We start from the raw sequence: 18,882 nt of genomic DNA, 5'->3' as shown, positions 1-18,882 counted from the left end.
AAGTGTTTAAACCACTGAGAGGTCTTCGTCAAGGTGATCCTCTGTCACCATACTTGTTTGTCATGTGTATGGAGAGGCTATGTCACATGATTGAAGCTGAGATTGCGAAGAAAGCCTGGAAACCGATAAGTCTATCTCTAGGGGGTCCAAAACTTTCTCATATTTGTTTTGCAGATGATCTCATCTTGTTTGCAGAAGCTCCGGTGAGTCATATTAGAGTCATTCGAAGTGTTCTGGAGCGGTTCTGTTTGATATCTGGTCAGAAGGTCAGTTTGGAAAAATCAAAAATCTTTTTCTCTGAGAATGTCTCTCGGGAATTAGGGATGATGATTAGTAACGAAAGTGGGATTAAATCGACAAGAGAGTTGGGTAAGTATCCTTGTATGCCCATCTTACAGAAGCGTATCAATAAGGAAACCTTTTTAGAAGTTCTTGAGAAGGTTTCTAGTAGATTAGCGGGATGGAAGGGGAGATTGTTAAGTTTTGCTGGACGTATCACTCTTACTAAGGCTGTATTATCATCTATTCCAGTGCACTCAATGAGTACGATAAAACTCCCAATGCATACTCTGCGTGATTTGGATAAAATCTCCAGGAACTTTTTGTGGGGAAGTGATGTAACAAAGCGGAAAATTCATCTGATTAGCTGGCAACGAGTATGTGTGCCTAAGTCAGAGGGTGGTTTAGGGATCAGAATGGCATGTGAGATGAACAAAGCTTTGATTGCAAAGATAGGATGGAGACTATTGCAGGACAAGGAGAGTCTATGGGCAAGGGTGGTGAGAAGTAAGTATCGGGTTGGGGATGTTCAAGTTCGAAGTTGGTCTGTGGTGAAGAGTAATTGGTCCTCTACTTGGAGGAGTGTGGGAGTTGGTTTGAGAGAGGTGGTGTATCCGGGAGTTAGATGGGTACCTGGGGATGGTCGGAGCATTTGCTTTTGGTCAGATAAATGGCTATTAGAGAAACCCTTGGCTGAACTGGTTGTGAATACGTTACCACCGAATTCAGATAGGTTGACTGCTCGAGACCTCTAGAGAGTTGGAGAAGGTTGGGATCTACCTAGAATCACTCCTTATTTATCTGAGAATCAGAGACTTGCTCTTGCAGCTGTGTTTTTGGATTGTGTCACTGGAGCAAGGGATCGACTATCCTGGGCGAACACTAGTGATGGTTGCTTTACTGTGAAGTCAGCATATGTCTCTTTGACGAAGGCTAAGCACTCCAAGCAGAATATGGAGATGTTTTTTAGCAGGATATGGAGAGCCCCCGTTCCAGAAAGAGTTCAAGCTTTTCTCTGGCTGGTAGGAAATCAAGCTATCTTGACAAATACGGAGAGGTATAGGAGACATTTGTGTGACACAGATGTTTGTCAGGTTTGTAAGGGAGGGGTGGAGACCATTATTCATGTTCTCAGGGAATGTCAGGCGATGGCTGGGTTGTGGCTTCGTGTAGTACCACCAAGGAGAAGACACCGGTTTTTTACATCATCTCTATTGTAGTGGTTGTATGAAAATCTTATTGGCGGGAGTGATGTGGATAACTCTTGGGTGATAATGTTCTCCATGGCTATCTGGTGGGCCTGGAAATGGAGATGTGGTAACATTTTTGGTGAAACACGAGTTTGGCGGGACATAGTACGGTTTATTCGGGACTTAGCTAAGGAGGTTCGGCTGGCTAATCTGACTAACCAACATGTCTCAGGTACTAGTATGAGGGAGGAACGATTGATCAAGTGGGTAGCACCGAGAGAAGGTTGGTATAAGCTTAATACTGATGGTGCTGCGCAAGGTAACCCAGGCTTAGCGTCTGCTGATTCGTAACGAATTAGCAGAATGGAGTGGTGGCTTTGCTTTACAAGTAGGTCGGTGCTCAGCCCCTTTAGTGGAGCTATGGGGAGTCTACTATGGTTTATGTGTTGCTTGGGACCGCCAGATAAGGAGGCTGGAGTTGGAGATAGATTCAGCCATGGTGGTGAAGTTCTTACAAACAGGGATAGGCGATGTTCATCCTCTGTTTTTCCTGGTGCGCTTGTGCCACAGTTTTCTTGCAAGGGACTAGATAGTCCAGGTTTCACATGTGTATAGAGAGACCAATAGTCTAGCCGATGGATTAGCCTCTTATACATTTTCTTTACCTTTCGGTTTTCATGTTTTTTGAGGACTTAGTTGGACCTGCGTGTCCTAGACTTATTCAACTGTAATTGTTTCATGTTTCACTTTAATAAATAACGGGAGTTTCCTCCCGTTTTCTCACCAAAAAATATATAGAGTAGCTAGAAATATATAGTAGTACACTATATTCATTAACGAACGCCAGGAAATAAATGCAAGCGTTGACAAAATAAAACTAACATAAATAGTTAAATACTATAATTCCCGGGAAGACTTTGTGTAGTCATTGTTTTCTTCATTTCTCAAGATTTCGTATAGTCTTTTAATATGACTATATATATTATGACCAGTATAAGTCTTTCTTTTCGTTTTTATTTTTTAGGTTTTTTTTATCACCACCACTTAATATAAAGAATTTATTTGATATGTAAAGGAGATGTTAAAATTTAAGTAGACTTCAATATAAGTTTTTTCATCGCCCTAATTCCACGATCACACTTTTCTTTTATCTGCGCCACAACCAAAAAAAAAAGCGTAAGTATAACAAGTTTTACTTAGTGAGGCAATTCTTCCATCTGCTAAGCTATACACAGAAGCACTAAGAACTCCAAGCACAAAACAGTACAGTCAACCAAACCACAAAGCATCGCTGGTTGAGGTCTGCATCGACCGACACACGCCTTTTAACAACCGATGCAGATTTGCGCCTCGCGTAGATCGATCCACACCTTGCATCGACCGATGCATTTCTCCAAATCCCTAGATGCATCGACCGATGAACTCCTTGCATCAACCGGTGCATCGCCACGATTGTTCGCGAATCCTCGCGAATGCATCGACCAATACACTCCTTGCATCGATCGATGAAGTTGCCCTAGCGTCGATTTCCGAATGTCGTCTTCATCGAGAATCGTCCTCCAACATCACCAATCGATTAATAACACATCGAAAACCAAAACCAGTCATAGAGAAACATGAAAATCATAACAAACAATGAAAACAATTCCATAATCACAAAGAAACGCAAGGAACTCAGAGATCTCATGCTCAGATAAGTCAGCATCATGCACTCACCTTGAGAATGACGAAATCTGATGAAGAACAACGAAAAACAAGCTTTTCCACGACCCCAACTCGACTCTCACGCTCAGATCTCCTTCTTCATGTTCCATTAGCACCAAAAACTGACCTAAAAAGCTTCTAAACCCACAGAACTTCTCAGAAACTTTTCTAACTCTTTAAGGATGACAAAGAACGGTCAAACCTCACAATTGTCGACTTCTCACCCTTAAATACCCGACCCAAGGTTTTTCCAATAAGCAAAACATAACGAAACGAGCGTTTATCTTAATCTCTCAGCACAAACCAATACTTGCATGGACCGATGCATAGCCTGCATCGATCGATGCATCCCCTAAACCAGGATTTTGGTTCGCGGACGTTACAAGAGTTTATGGCCAGATCAGAAGCTGCAAGACAAGCTTTGTGGCTTAAGGATTTGCTAAGTGAAATCACTGGTCTTTCTTGCGAGAAAGTAATTATTCGTATTGACAATCAGTGTACAATTGCTCTCACAAAGAATCCGGTCTTTTACGGCCGAAGCAAGCATATACACACGCTATCATTTCATTAGGGAATATGTCGAAAGGAGTATATAACGGGGGAACATGTTTCAGGTGAAGAACACAATGCGGATATCCTAAGAAAGACGCTAGGAAGAATCAAGCACAAAGAGATGAGAGATCTGATTAATGTTCCAGATTTGGGAAAACTAACTTCAAACATAAGCATAAGAGAAAGAATGTTTGTTTAATCTTAAAGGAAGCTCAAGACTTAAGCTATCCTCAAACTATTTGGATTATAGTTCCTAGGGAGATTAGGACTAGATATTGTTTAGGAGTTATCGAAACAAACGTTACCAAATAGGAATAAGATTAGTGGGTTTTATTTATTATATAGGGATGCATATATTTTGCAGAATGTAACATCCCGGTTTTTAATCGGGAATTGGGCTGGTTTGTTTTCTTTTCTTTTCAAGCCCATTAAGGCCCAAGAAGAGCAAGTCACAAGGACGACAAGGGTTTACTGTGTGTAATTGTGTTAACGTGTATACGCTTATATCGCCGTCGTTGTTCAGCAAGAGAGGAGAGTCGATGAACCCTAAAAACACACCACCAACTTGATCGTTGTGTCCTGGAAAGCTTAAGTTGTGTTCTTGTTGTTGGTGTTGTTGTCAGTAAGAAGGAATCGATGGAGAGACGTTGTTGTGATGATGAGTCTCGTGGAGGAGAAGCGTACCGTACGGACCTGTAGTTCTCGTTGGTCACCGTCGATCACCGCCATTGGTCTGTTAGCCACCGTGTGTCACCGGAGATGTCAGCCGCTATCACCGGAGCAGCCGTAACCACCGTTGAGGCCGTTATGGACTTGTAAGCTTTAATGGCCATGTCGAAGTCAAGCCGCCGATCAGATCTGCCGAGAGTAATCGCCGAGAAAGGTAAACGGCGGAACTCTTGTCTCGTGATGTTGTTGTTGTGCTTGTTGATTATTGAACCGAGAAGCTTAACCATCTAAACCAGAATTGTGTATTTAAGTCCAGAACCGAAACTTGTTTATGGAACGTGCATGAGTTGATTAGTGGTGTCATGCATGGTTACGTACGTGGTCGAGAACGTTGGTTAATATAAATATTGGTCAATCGTGTATTCTGGCTGGTTTAGGAATTGGTATTGTGGGAGCATGAGATCGTACGTGGACTAAATTGTGGAGTTATGAATTATTAGATTGTTGGTTTGATTTATTTATTAAACTACATCTAATTAATTTACTTGGAAAATACCAGCACAATTAGATCGGTTTGGTTATTAGATTAAATCATGGATTATTATTGAAATATAATTTTTGATCGTTTAATCTACATCACTGCAGTTTGAGATCGGCATCGAATCGGAGTTTTGTTGTTGCTGGCCTTTTATAAAGGATTTGATTCATGTGGCTAAGGTGAGAACTAGTTGGTGACTTTTACATATTCAGATCTGTTTGGATAGTTGCTTAGTCTAGGGTTAAGTTGAGTATACCTACGAGTTGCATATATTATAAGTAATCATATTTGTTTGTTGAGTGTATTAATATTTATAAGTATATAAATATATTTTCATAAAGTATAAGAAAGAGAACTAGTATCTTAGAGTTGGATATTGAACTAAAATGGATATTTTATGCGTGTTGTTTGTTGATTGTGTTAATGCATGATTTGTTATGGTAAAATAAGTGCTTGTGTGTGAGGAGATAGGTGCCAAAGGCACGTAGATGCAGGTGAGCCGCAGAGAGTCCTGCAAGGAGAATTCCTTGTAGTTGTGTGGTGGTCTACGGGTGCGGAATGCGGGTAGTTCAGGATGTCTGAAGAAGTGACGTGTGTGTAGTGCTAGGAACAAGTGCAAGAGGTGCTTGGGGTCCGTAAGCATGAGCACGAGTGATTGATGCTAGGACGAAGTGCAAGAGGCATGGAGGTTCCGTAAGCATGGTGCATGAAGAAGTGCAAAAGCATGAGGGATCTGATAATGCACGAGGGTAGCGTGTGTTGACACGTTGTATCCGACCCGTCTTTGGGGCGGTTATGGGACGTAGTTCCATTTTTGTGATGTGTGCGTATGTTTGTGTGTCACAGGTTTTAGGACACAATGATTGCTGCTTGGCTTAGGTTTAGACTTGGTGATTGTCTAAGCGTGTTTGGGTGTGGAGTCCTCGAGAGCCCTGAGGCTTTCCCTCACTGAGTAATTATCAATTAGTCATTCCTCTCTCTTTTGCAGGTTGGTTAAGTTAAGAGTTCGTTTACATCGTTAGCTGGTGGTTTTGCATTTAAAGAGCGTTTTGGGCCGGGCTAACGAGTCAATCCGTTGACCAGTTCCGGGTATTGAGTTCGGGTATTACATTTTGGTATCAGAGCCCAAGGTTATGTCAAACCGGTTCTGACCCGGGAGGTAGTCCTGAGGGAGATTGGGTTTCTCTAGCGTGTTGGCTTAAAAGTTGGAGTAGTAAACTCGGAGGAGATATACTTGTTAAGCAACTGGTAAATGGAAAGAATGCTACTAAGGACCGTAGTTTTTCTTGGAGTCGTATATAGCAACAGGTAGTTGTTAAAGTTTTTGCTAGTATGGTTAAACCAATTACTCGACTCGCATGGAAGGATGTGATGTTCGAGTGGACAAAGGTTGGTGATACTAGCTTCTAAAAGTCGAATGGATATTTGACAAAATAATACTACCGACATTTTTTTTGAGGTGGACCACAAAGTTTAAAAATGAGGTAGTGTATAAAAATCACTAGTCGAGGTTAATCTAATGCTTGGAGAGCGCAAAAGGAAATTGCAGCGGAGGAAGTGGAAAAGAGTAGTGTGGGAGGACACCACACATTAATGTAGATTATGGACTTCTACAAAGCATTGTGTGTAAGCACTACAGATGATTTAAAAAAAAAAAAAAGAATGTGTTATGACAGTGGAGATAGGCTGTTTATAATTTGAAGTTGTAGTAACCATAGTAGGAAAGGGTATGGTGAAAATGGAGATGGTTGGTGGATTGATGTGGACGACTAGCACTAAGGAGGCAACTTGGATAGTTGTAGAGCAGGATGAGTCAAGACGAAAAATGTTGAGAAAATAAAAATGGTTGATTCTAATATTGAGGATTTGGAGAAATCTTTAGAAAATGGATGTTATTCTAAACAGAAAAAAACAAAATGATTGGAAGAAGAGTAAAACATTAAGACTACAATGTATGAAGTTTGATGCATGGGTGGTATATAAATCCACTAAGGATAGTGAAATGGAAACCACTAAGGATTATGAGGATACATTATTTAGATTTGGATTTCGATTAATGTAGAATGGACATTATGTGGCGAAAGTGGATTACATGGGAAGTACTACTTTGAAAAGAAAAGAAAAAATGCATGGAACTGTGAAACCCAAAAGGAACAAGAACCATAAGAGAGTGTTAGGAAAGCACTATGTTAATTTTAACATTGGGAAACCTTCAAAGGGATGTCAACCTTACATAGTGAGCGCAATGGAAGCTTGGTGGATCATGTAACTTTGTGTTGCATAAAACTGTAATGGTCACGGTTAATCTGTACACTTCTGAACATTATTAGACAACGTTGTATGTTGGTGAATTGGGTATTTTCACAAGTCAAGGTAAAGAGGTAATGGAAACCTTTTGTTAAAAATTGGAGTATTCTATTCAACTTTGATGACTATTTGAAAAATGTGTGTTCTGTCTAAGCGAAGGAAAGCTTAAGTAATTATCAATTACTCATTCTCTCTCTTTTGCAGGTTGGTTAAGTTAAGAGTTCGTTTGCATTGTTAGCTGGTGGTTTTGCATTTAAAGAGCATTTTGGGCCGGGCTAACGAGTCAACCTGTTGACCAGTTCCGGGTATTGAGTTGGGGTATTACACAGAACCTATGAGTTTTATGAGAGATTGTAAGATTAATTGAGAGATTGAGAGATGTTCTAAAGTTTAATAAAGAGAGTGATTCTTTATAGGTTCTTTTAAGTTCTTAATCTTTCATTTTAAAACAAGAGTATTTTTGTTCTAAACTAAATAATATTTTCACTAACCAATGCAAAAATAATTAGTCTTTTATTTGTTTTGATGATTTATATTATGCAGATTGTTTTATGACTTGTCAAATTGTGTTTATATGGATATTAAGTATTGTTTTAGTTTAAACATAAATAAAAATTAAATGAGTTCTTAGTTTTTGTGCATTAGTCTAGAAGATCATCTAAAAAGAACGAAGGGAATATCATTATCCCTTTAAACATCTTATGTTTTCAACATATGAAAGTAACATATACGCATAGAAATATACAAGATCAAATATGAAATAGACTCTTTCCTAAACATGGATCAAGTAAACTTGTAAATACAGTTTGCCCCATGAAAATACAGTTTGCCCTTTTCTGGTTAAGAGGAAGGCGAGTGAATTAGAAGCAAAATGATTTGGGAATCCCATCCCAAAATCGATTAACGTACCATTCCTCAAGGACGATGACCCCCTTTTCGGTGTGTTGAGAGAGGATCAAGTGGGAGTGGATCCAGTTACTGGAAGACAAAAGATCGCCCATGATGTTCTTGATGGAATGTGTCAATACTTGCTAGTGGACAACAATGAGGATTGGTATGTCAAAGCGGAAAGAATTAAAAGAACGGTCAGTAAAGTCGAGAAAGATCCACTCGCCAATAAGTCGATCCTCAGGTTAGAACAAGTCCCAATTGTACATGGAAATGTCAACAAGGATAAGGGGCTGGTTTTTGACTTTTCACACAAGTCAGATTTTGTCGATGCTGGTGAGAAAGTTCCCAAGTTAATGGCTGCTGCAATCAAGGCTAGTCAACCAAGGGATAGTCTAATGCTTGATGAGATTCTTATCCTTTTAAAGAGGCTGGTTCTTTCCTTGCTTTGTCTCAGCCCTTCCAAGATAGTGCAACGGTTTATAGGGTTGGTTTCTGTGAAGCTGGTCCTTCCGGCACTCTTCCAAAAAATGCAAAACAGAGGAAAAGACCCACTAAAAATCTCAGAAAGCTGAAGCCAAAAGAACCTTCTTTGGGTTATGGGTAGCAAGTTGTGCAGTTGGGAAGTTGGAGTGAAAGAGAAAAGAAAAGCAGTATATTAGGGTAACATTGCTTCCAAATCAACAAAGTTGAACCGTAAAGAGGTGGTCCCAAAGAAGGGACTGCCCAATGGTTAATGAGCATACTCAGTTGGAATTACCAAGGCTTGGGACGGTCTCAAGACTTGGCAATTCAGCGTCTCAAGGATTTGCGTAAAAAGCATTTCCCAGAGACTGTGTTCTTGATGGAAACAATGCAAAGTCGTGATAGTTTAGTGGATGTGCAGCTTTTATTAGGTTACGATAGATTGTTCACGGTGGACCCGGTTGATAAGTGTGGAGGGTTAGCTATCCTTTGGAAGAACAATGTACAGTTGGATTTTCTGTTCTTCGATAAGAATCTGATTGATGTTCAAGTTCAGTTTGGAGCATCAAACTTTTTCCTGTCTTGTGTCTACGATGATCCGGATTACAGTAAAAGGGCTAGTGTTTGGGAAAGAATAAGTCGGATTGGTGTTAGCCGCAGTGATCGTTGGTGCATGTTAGGAGATTTTAATGTTATCATTCATAATGGTGAAAAGGTTGGATGTCCCAGGAGATCTGATACCCATTTTAAACCTTTCTCTGATATGCTTAATAATTGTGCTATGGTGGAACTTACTAGCTCCGGTAATGGTTTCACATGGGCCGGTAGAAGAGGGGATCACTGGATTCAGAGTAAACTTGATAGAGCTTTTGGAAACAAAGCCTAGTCAGATCAATTTATGGCGTCAAACCAAGCTTTTCTGGATATGAGAGATTCTGACCATAGACCAGTCCTCCTAAGTTTTGTCTCTTCTCAAGCTTCTTACAAAGGACATTTCCATTTCAATAGGAGATTCCTTCAGAAACCTGAGGTGAAGAAACCCATTGCAAAAGCTTGGAATCCTGGAAATAGGAATATTGGATTCAGAGTCTCCCAAAGAATAAAATATTGCAGAAGAAAAGAATAGCATGAACTCTTTTGAAAAGATTCATCATTTGGAGTCAGTTTTAGAGAAAGTTCAATCGGATAGATGGCCAAATTTGCACCAAGTCCACATTCTGAAGGGTGAATTAGCAAGAGCCTATAGGGCTGAGGAGGACTTCTGGCGTCAACGAACTAGGTTATATAGTATATTTCAGTCAATTAAATTACCAATCCACAATATGCATTAATCTACTCACTAAGAACACACAAAATTGTTTAATCTATTCTTAACAGGAATTGGTTTGTTGTAACAGTCTTAACTAGCAAAACAAATTAAAGAAAAGAAACAGAACACAACTAACAACAAACTTTAAATCAAGATTAAACAAGTGAACCTTGGGCAAGGTAATTGACTTGGGAGATAGCTAACCAATCCTAGATGTCCAGGCAACAATCAAGAACAATCATATGGCTAAGAACACTAATGCAAATCAATCCATTTCCATAGTAGAGATTCCTATGCTAATCAAGTGATAATCAACTTTTTCTAAAGGCAATCACAAAGCTAGCATGCATTAAGAACAAGTCTTAATACCACTAAGCACCCTAATCATCAATTTCCATTGCCTATGAGTGCAAAGCCTTTGAATAGTTTGGTTCAGGAATTTCATCAAACACCTTCTGGGCAATGGAAATCCTAATGTCTAGATTCAAGCTTGATCAAGGCTTTCCAGCATCATTAATACTAAACAAGATAGGAAACACATAAATAAGGCTCTAGACATCAAAGATCAATCATCTATCTCCCTAATCTACCTAGCCCAAAGTTTTAATGATCTACTCCCTCATCATCATGATCACACAAAGGAAAGAGTTTGGTCTTTGTGAAATCATAATCAGAGATTATAGATTAAGAGATTTGAAAGAGAAATTGCTATTAAAAACTTAGAAGTACTCAATCATTCAACAAACCAAGAGTAAACAATCTTAAAAACTCTCAATGACTGCTAAACAAGAGATAAACAAAAGATAAACAAAAAATAAGAGATAAGAGATAAGTCTCCCCTTAATAGGGTTAGAGTATTTATAGCAAAATAAAAGGGAACCGGGTCAACCCAGTTCAAACCGGGTCAAACCCGGATCAAAACTAAAACAAGTGTGGTGATGGTCTCACACGGCCATGCTTTAACCGATTGAGATGGCCGATTGGGATGGCCGGGCACACTTTGGCCGATGGTGGTGGCCGCTGGTGTAAACGGTGTTTTCTCTTCTTGAGCTCCATCGACCATGGCTTGGCCAATTGATGAGGTCGCGTGGCTCCAATGGTCATGGCTTGGCCGATTGAGCTTGGCTGCTGCTGTAAACGATCTTCCTCTTACTGAACTCCATAGGCCAGCTCTTGACCGATTGGGATGGCCGCTGGTCTTCACTCGGCCACCGTTTGGCCGCTGCTCTTGGCCGCGTGTGGCTCCTGTCTTCACTCTGGCTATATATACGTTCACTCAAACAGGTATAACTCTTTACAAGCACATCGTATTGGCCTGAAATCACCTCCATTGCAAAGCTTACTCCATTTCCAATAACTTATTTGAATAACTCTGGAGCTAAATCCCAAAGAAAGGTCTTCATACGAGTCGATCTTTGAGGGACTACAAACTGGTTCCGAATCATCAATCATCTTGTGTGCATCCAAATGTGTGTCTTCCATTATATTGCTAATTATTGACTTATTTGGCTCCAAAGCACACTTTCCTTGTACATATCTACTCCATCATTTGAGATAACAAACTTGATGCAAAATGCAACCTAAACAACCTAAATGCTCATGAATATGCACAAAACAATGAAGAATTAAGCTCTAAAATTACATAAAAACACAAGATATCAACTCCCCCAAACTTATAACTTGCTAGTCCTCAAGAAAGGACCAAACAAAAAGTGAGAGAGAGACGTTTGAAAAAGGGATACAGAACCAAAAAGCATCAACAAAGGATTCAAACAACAGTCCTTAAATGTAATTCAATGGTGCTAAGATCAATCAAAGTCCTTACAAATATTTTTCTATGCTTTTCACAATACACCACTCTAGCTCACTTTCTATCTATTGGTAAAGACTTGCAATTCTATTGAGCACCTCTTTCACATCCATTAAAGTGTTTGGTGTGATCTTGCAAATGGAAAATGAATCAATCTCAATTGGTTTAAGGGAAAGACTTTTTATAAAGAGGTTGGCAATGGTGTTTTTGGGTGGTTTACTCTCAAACAAAGAGGAATGCTAGACAGTTGTGAAATCAATCTAAGACTGGGAATAATTTGGGCATACAAAACTTAGCTCTTGATGTTCTACCCACCTAGCAGCTTTTCTACCCTTTTTCTCATCTTTCTTATCTTTCTTTCAAACCCAAAAAAAATCAACTTGATTCTACTTAAACCCTTTCTCTTCTTTACTTATGGTCTTATACTTTTGAATATCTCTAAGGCTTCACTTTAAGCACAAACTCTCTTTCTTCTTACTTCATTGAACTTCTTTTGATGAACTCCTATTCTTATAAAACTATGCTTTAGCATTCTTTTTTTTATGAAACTTTTCTAGGAGACATCAGCTAAACTTTTCTTTCTCTTTTTTTCTTCTTAAGAGACTTAGAGTTTTTAACCAAACTTAACCTTAGAGATAAATCTTTTCTTTTCTTTTTTGACCAAGTAATTCCTTCCTTTTTTTTCTTCTTTCTTAATCTCTCTTATTTCCAAACCTTTACCCAAATCAAAATTTTTAACCACCTATTTCTTTCAAAACCAGTCCTATTAGCTAGCTATAAAGATTCCAAACCTAGCTAAAACAAGAGTCAATTCTTTGTCATTCTCAATACTCTCAAGATTTCACAACCTATAGCATTATCAAGAAAAAGGCCTCACTGAACAAATTAACACAAGGCTTGAAAGAAAAGGTTGGGTTTCAAAAGTATGGCAAGAGACTGGGTTAAACAAAATAGAATGACAAATAGAGATTGTTAACCCAAATGAAAGTTCCATGAGCTAGCATTCATAGTCCATATGCAAGATAATTTAAAGATCAAATTAAAGTTCAAATAATATAGAGATGCAGCAATGATCATGCAAGCTTTACACTAGAAAAAAATGCTTTCAAGTGACACAATGCTTTAAGCCTAGACTCTTCATTTTTTCCCAAAGGTTAAACAAGCACCAATGAACTATAAATGAGGGCTGTGGGTTTAATCCTAAGTCTCTACTTCTAACAAGGTAGCTTCATAATTATCCCAAATGCAAATGCAAATTCATACTATATACTTCTAGACTCAATCCTAAACACAAAAATGAATATGCAAAACTACATGCATTTGTTTTTGGTTTTTAAAAATTTTCAATTTTTTTTTATTCTTCTCAAAACATAGCTATCAACAATGCATCACACAAAAGATGAAAATCAAAACAAAACACAATGTTAGATGGTTAGTCTCTCCCCCAAACTTAATTCACACCGTTTCGATGTGATAGAAGTCCAAGAGAAAGACTAACAAAATAAAGAAAAAACTAAAACGAAATGATATGTATAAGGATGGAGTGGTACCCGTAGTAATGAAGGGGGCCTGAAAAGTTTATGGTGATGACTGAGATGAATCCATGTATCACCCGGATCATATTCATCATAGAACCAACCCTTAAACTCTCGCATCCTAATCTCCTCAGAGAGTATCTTCCTTGGTTCATCAAGGCTCACATCTTTAGTGAAGAGTATACTAAGATGTTTGTTGACCATATATTCAACAACCAAATCACCGTCATAATGATCCTCAAATGTTTTCCCAGCAACACCAATTATATCTTCATTCCTCTTGGTTGAATAGCTCATGATGGTTTCCATGGGTCAACTTGTTCTTCATATCTTACCACAAGCTTCTTATCCACCATGCATCCAAGAAGTAATTCAAATTCTTTTATAGACTCTTCATCTTGTTGGAGGAATGCATCCTTGATTTGAGCATTCTCCTCAAAATTTCCTCCAATATCATTGGAAAGAACCTCTTTTGTCTTGTATTCGCAAAGAGGGGTGGATTCTTTTTCTTGTTCCTCAATCCATTGTGTTGGCTTGGTGTTGATAGACTCCAAATGTGTTGTCTCAAAAACTCTTGAACCTTTCATGTAGGAAGACATCTCCTTTCTCCCTTGTGATTGCACCTGGCAAAAGAGAATTCAAAACACCAAAGCAAAACAAAGTAAGTAACAATGTAAATAAAAATGAATAGGCTCAAGCAAAGTTGAAATCAAATTGAATGCAAATGGGCAACGGCGCCAAATTGATGTAGTATATTTCAGTCAATTAAATTATCAATCCACAATCTGCATTAATCAACTCACTAAGAACACACAAAGTTGTTTAATCTATTCTTAACAGGAATTGGTTTGTTGTAACAGTCTTAACTAGCAAAACAAATTAAAGAAAAGAAACAAAACACAACTAACAACAAACTTTAAATCAAGATTAAACAAGTGAACCTTGGGCAAGGTAATTAACTTGGGAGATAGCTAACCAATCCTAGATGTTCAGGCAACAATCAAGAACAATCCTATGGCTAAGAACACTAATGCAAATCAATCCATTTTCATGGTAGAGATTCATATGCTAATCAAGTTATAATCAACTTTTTCTAAAGGCAATCACAAAGCTAGCATGCATTAAGAACAAGTCTTAATACCACTAAGCACCCTAATCATCAATTTCCATTGGCTAGGAGTGCAAACCCCTTGAATAGTTTGGTTCAGGAATTTCATCAAACACCTTCTGGGCAATGGAAATCCTAATGTCTAGATTCAAGCTTGATCAAGGCTTTCTAGCATTATTGATACTAAACAAGATAGGAAACACATAAATAAGGCTCTAGACATCAAGATCAATCATCTATCTCCCTAATCTACCTAGCCCAAAGTTCTAATGATCTACTCCCTCATCATCATGATCACACAAAGGAAAGAGTTTTGTCTTTGTGAAATCATAATCAGAGATTATAGATTAAGAGATTTGAAAGAGAAATTGCTATTAAAAACATAGAAGTACTCAATCATTCAACAAACCAAGAGTAAACAATCTTAAAAACTCTCAATGGCTGCTAAACAAGAGATAAACAAAAAATAAGAGATAAGAGATAAGTCTCCCCTTAATAGGGTTAGAGTATTTATAGTAAAATAAAAGGGAACCGGGTCAACCCAGTTCAAACCGGGTCAAACCCGGATCAAAACTAAAACAAGTGTGGTGATGGTCTCACACGACCATGCTTTGACCGATTGAGATGGCCGATTGGGATGGCCGGGCACACTTTGGCCGATGGTGGTGGCCGCTGGTGTAAACGGTGTTTTCTCTTCTTGAGCTCCATCGGCCATGGCTTGGCCGATTGATGAGGTCGCGTGGCTCCAACGGTCATGGCTTGGCCGATTGAGCTTGGCCGCTGCTGTAAACGATCTTCCTCTTACTGAACTCCATCGTCCAGCTCTTGACCGATTGGGATGGCCGCTGGTCTTCACTCGGCCACCGTTTGGCCGCTGCTCTTGGCCGCGTGTGGCTCCTGTCTTCACTCTGGCTGTATATACGTTCACTCAAACAGGTATAACTCTTTACACGCACATCTGATTGGCCTGAAATCACCTCCATTGCAAATCTTACTCAATTTACAATAACTTATATGAAGAACTCTGGAGCTTAATCCCAAAGAAAGGTCTTCATACGAGTCGATCTTTGAGGGACTATAAACTGGTTCCGAATCATCAATCATCTTGTGTACATCCAAATGTGTGTCTTCCATTATATTGCTAATTATTGACTTATTTGGCTCCAGAGCACACTTTCCTTGTACATCTCTACTCCATCATTTGAGATAACAAACTTGATGCAAAATGCAACCTAAACAACCTAAATGCTCATGAATATGCACAAAACAATGAAGAATTAAGCTCTAAAATTACATAAAAACACAAGATATCACTAGGCAGAAGTGCTTAGATCAGGAAATCACAATTCCAGGTTTTTCCATGATTCTGTGAAAGGGAACAGATCAAGGGTTAGGATTGAAATGCTGTTGGATAGTAACGGTTTTGCTCAACGCTCTGATGCTGCTAAAGGGGAGGTTGCCTATGCCTATATTAATAATCTTTTCAAGTCATCGAACCCTTCCTCCTTTCATAAGTGGTTTCAACCCAAGGTTACCCAAAGTATGAATGAGGATTTGATAGAAAAAGTCATTGCAGAAGAAATCAAAAGTGCGGGTTTTTCCATTAAAGCTTCTAGTGCTCCTGGGCCCAATGGTATATCTGCAAGTTTCTTCCAGTAGTAATGGGACACGGTAGGAGCTCAAGTGATCAAAGAGGTGCAACTGTTCTTTGAAACTGGTTTGATCCCTATTAACTGGAATTACACACACCTCTTTCTCCTTCCAAAAACTCTTCAGCCAGTTGTGATATCAGATTTAAGACCAATAAGTCTTTGCACCGTTCTTTATAAGGTCATTTCAAATGTCTTAGTGAGAAGACTGAAGCCCTTACTCCAGCACATTGTTTCGATAAATCAGTCAGCTTTCGTCCCTGAAAGATTGATATCGGATAATGTAACGGTTGCACACGAAGCAGTACATAGTTTCAGTGGCAAGCAAGCATTGTCTGACAACTTCATGGCAGTGAAAACCGACATGTCGAAGGCCTATGATAGAGTTGAGTGGAGCTATCTAACATCTCTGCTAACTGCTTTAGGTTTTCACCAAGTCTGGATTGAATGGGTAATGAAATGTGTATGCTCGGTCACATACTCTGTACTAATTAATGATCAACCCTTCAGACTCATCACTCCACAAAGAGGTTTAAGACAAGGGGACCCTCTATCCCCCTTTCTCTTCGACCTTTGCACTGAAGGCTTGACTCACCTGCTCAACAAAGCTCAACTAGAAGGACGATTAGAAGGGATTAAGTCCAGAGATTCATCACTTACTCTTTGCGGATGACAGTTTGTTTATTTGCAAAGCGACTATGGATCAAAGTCATGTTCTTCAGAGTATCTTGGAAAGGTATGGAAAATTAACTGGGCAAGCCATCAATTTATCCAAATCTTCCATCACCTTTGGGGTCAATGTGAGCATGAATCTTAAAAGAGGCATCCAAAATAAGTTGGGGATCCATAAAGAAGGTGGTGCAAGTACATACTTAGGAATGCCTGAGTGTTTCTCTGGTTCAAAAGTGCAGCTCCTCAGTTACATCAAAGATAGAGTAAAGTCCAAACTATCCGGATGGTATGCGAAAACTCTGTCCCAAGGAGGTAAAGAGGTCTTATTAAAATCGATCGCTCTAGCGATGCCTGTTTTCGTCATGACCTGTGTCAAACTCCCCAAAACAACTTGTTCAAACCTGGAGAGTGTGATGGCAGATTTCTGATGGAACAATGTCGAACATGCAAATAAAATCCACTGGCAAAGTTGGGAGAAGCTGTGTTTACCAAAAGATCTGGAGGAATGGGCTTTAGAGACATTAAAACTTTCCACCAAGCTCTACTGGCTAAACAAGCCTGGAGAATTCTTCAATTCCCTGACTGTCTTTTTTGCTCAAAGCCTGGAGAATTCTTCTATTCTTCAATTCCACATGGGAGGGATCTTCTAATCAAAGCTTTAGCCAAAACATAGGTAATGGTAAAAATATAAGGGTATGGATGGACAATTGGATTGAGGATGGTGATATGCGTCCACCTTGGAGGAAAAATAGTTTTTTCAACCCAAATCTCAGAGTTTCTGAGCTGATTGATAGAAGAAGACTATCCTATCCCCAAAAGCTGGAAGAGCATTTTTTGCCGGTTGATATTCAGAGAATCATCAAAATCAAAATGGTGCTAGATCAGGAGGACTTCTTTTCTTAGCGTTTCAATAAGAGTGGTGACTTTATAGTCAAATCTGCTTATTGATTAGCCTCTCAATCAAGTAATTCAGCTATCAGAATCCAAGGTAACCAACTTCCCTCCATAAATGTCCCTAAATCCCAAGTATGGAAGGTACCCACTGATCCTAAATTACATGTCTTTCTATGGAAGATTTTGTCTGGAGCTTTACCTGTGGCTTTGACTCTAAATGCTTGGGGCTTACATACTGATGAGAGATGTCAGATATGTGGCTTTGATGGGGAATCTATAAATCATGTTCTTTTCGTATGTCCCGTAGCGAGACAAACCTGGGCGGTTGCAGGAGTTCCCTCGCCAGAGTTTGGTTTCCATAACGGTTTTGTATTCTCCAACATACATTACCTTCTTATAAACCAGGAAAATAATGTTTGGCCCGAGGAGATAAGGAAAACTTTTCCATGGGTTTTGTGGAGATTATGGAGGAATAGGAATCAGATGGCTTTTGAAGGGGAATGTTTCTCACCGTTTGATTCGGCCCAAAAAGCGAAAGATGATTGGTTTTAGTGGATCGAGGCTCAAACAATTGATGAAGAGGTAGATCCTCCGTTGGGTAACAGGCAGGTGAATGGAGGTATCAACCTCAGTGGAGGTTTCAGTCAGAATGGCTAGTTATGGGTGCCTCCGCCTAAGGACTGGTTAAAGTGTAATATAGGTGCTTTGTGGTCCAAAAGAAATGAATTGGCTGGTGGTGCTTGGGTATTGCGAGATCACAATGGTGTTGTCTTACTCCATAATAGAAGAGCTTTCTCCAAAGTAACCGACGAAAAAGAAGCTCAGTTTATATCTCTTATGTGGGCTATAGGGAGCATGAGAAGTCACAAAGTTGAGAAAGTGATTTTTGCTTTTCAGGAAAAGTGTCTGGTTGATGATATTAATAGACCGCAAGTCTGGCCATCTTTCAGATATCAAGCGATGGAGGTCAAATTTTTTGTTGCAAGCGTTCTAAGTCTTGGAGAATTATCTTGGAAAGTTCAATCTCAAACAGAGGAGTCTTTTGAATAGCCCAGAGTGTTTCAAGTGAGTGCAGTCGTATGTTGCCTCAAACCATCCTACCTGGCTTCATCAAGTGTTTATGGAGGAAAGACAAACACTCTCTGTTTGATTTTGAGCTTGTTTGTAAAAAAAATTTATATGGGTCCACCTGAATGGGACTTAGTAGTAGCGGTAAGTAGGTCTAACTCATCAAAGGCACCATATGTGGTTTGAAATCTTTGTAATTACTATCGATATCCAATATATAATTCCAGCTGATCAATAAATAATTA

At 39.2% G+C, this 18,882-nt stretch overlaps 1 protein-coding gene, 1 long non-coding RNA gene and 1 pseudogene across 2 annotated transcripts; all 3 read left to right on the top strand.

Moving 5' to 3' along the window:
- Positions 1-4,208: 4,208 nt before the first annotated feature.
- LOC147947817 (uncharacterized) lies at positions 4,209-6,849 on the top strand. Its single transcript, XR_015594574.1, has 2 exons — positions 4,209-4,608; positions 5,040-6,849. It is a non-coding gene; the product is annotated as an uncharacterized LOC147947817 (long non-coding RNA).
- Positions 6,850-8,344: 1,495 nt separating this feature from the next.
- On the top strand, positions 8,345-9,856 carry LOC147947816 (uncharacterized). The gene has a single exon (XM_087507001.1). It carries the CDS (start codon positions 8,864-8,866, stop codon positions 9,476-9,478), a length of 615 nt encoding a protein of 204 aa, XP_087363127.1. The 5' UTR covers positions 8,345-8,863; the 3' UTR covers positions 9,479-9,856.
- Positions 9,857-16,701: 6,845 nt separating this feature from the next.
- LOC147947815 (uncharacterized) lies at positions 16,702-18,799 on the top strand (annotated as a pseudogene).
- The last annotated feature ends 83 nt before the right edge of the window (positions 18,800-18,882 follow it).

This window comes from Camelina sativa, chromosome 3 (genome assembly GCF_030686135.1).
Source record: "Camelina sativa cultivar CO46 ecotype springtype chromosome 3, ASM3068613v1".
Lineage (NCBI taxonomy): Eukaryota > Viridiplantae > Streptophyta > Magnoliopsida > Brassicales > Brassicaceae > Camelina > Camelina sativa.
The sequence above is the reverse complement of the archived record's forward strand: the minus strand, read 5'-3'. Positions and strand labels throughout refer to the sequence as shown.

Coding starts and splice junctions, on each gene's coding strand:
- LOC147947816 (XM_087507001.1), top strand. CDS start 8,864: ATGAGCATACTCAGTTGGAATTACCAAGGCTTGGGACGGTCTCAAGAC.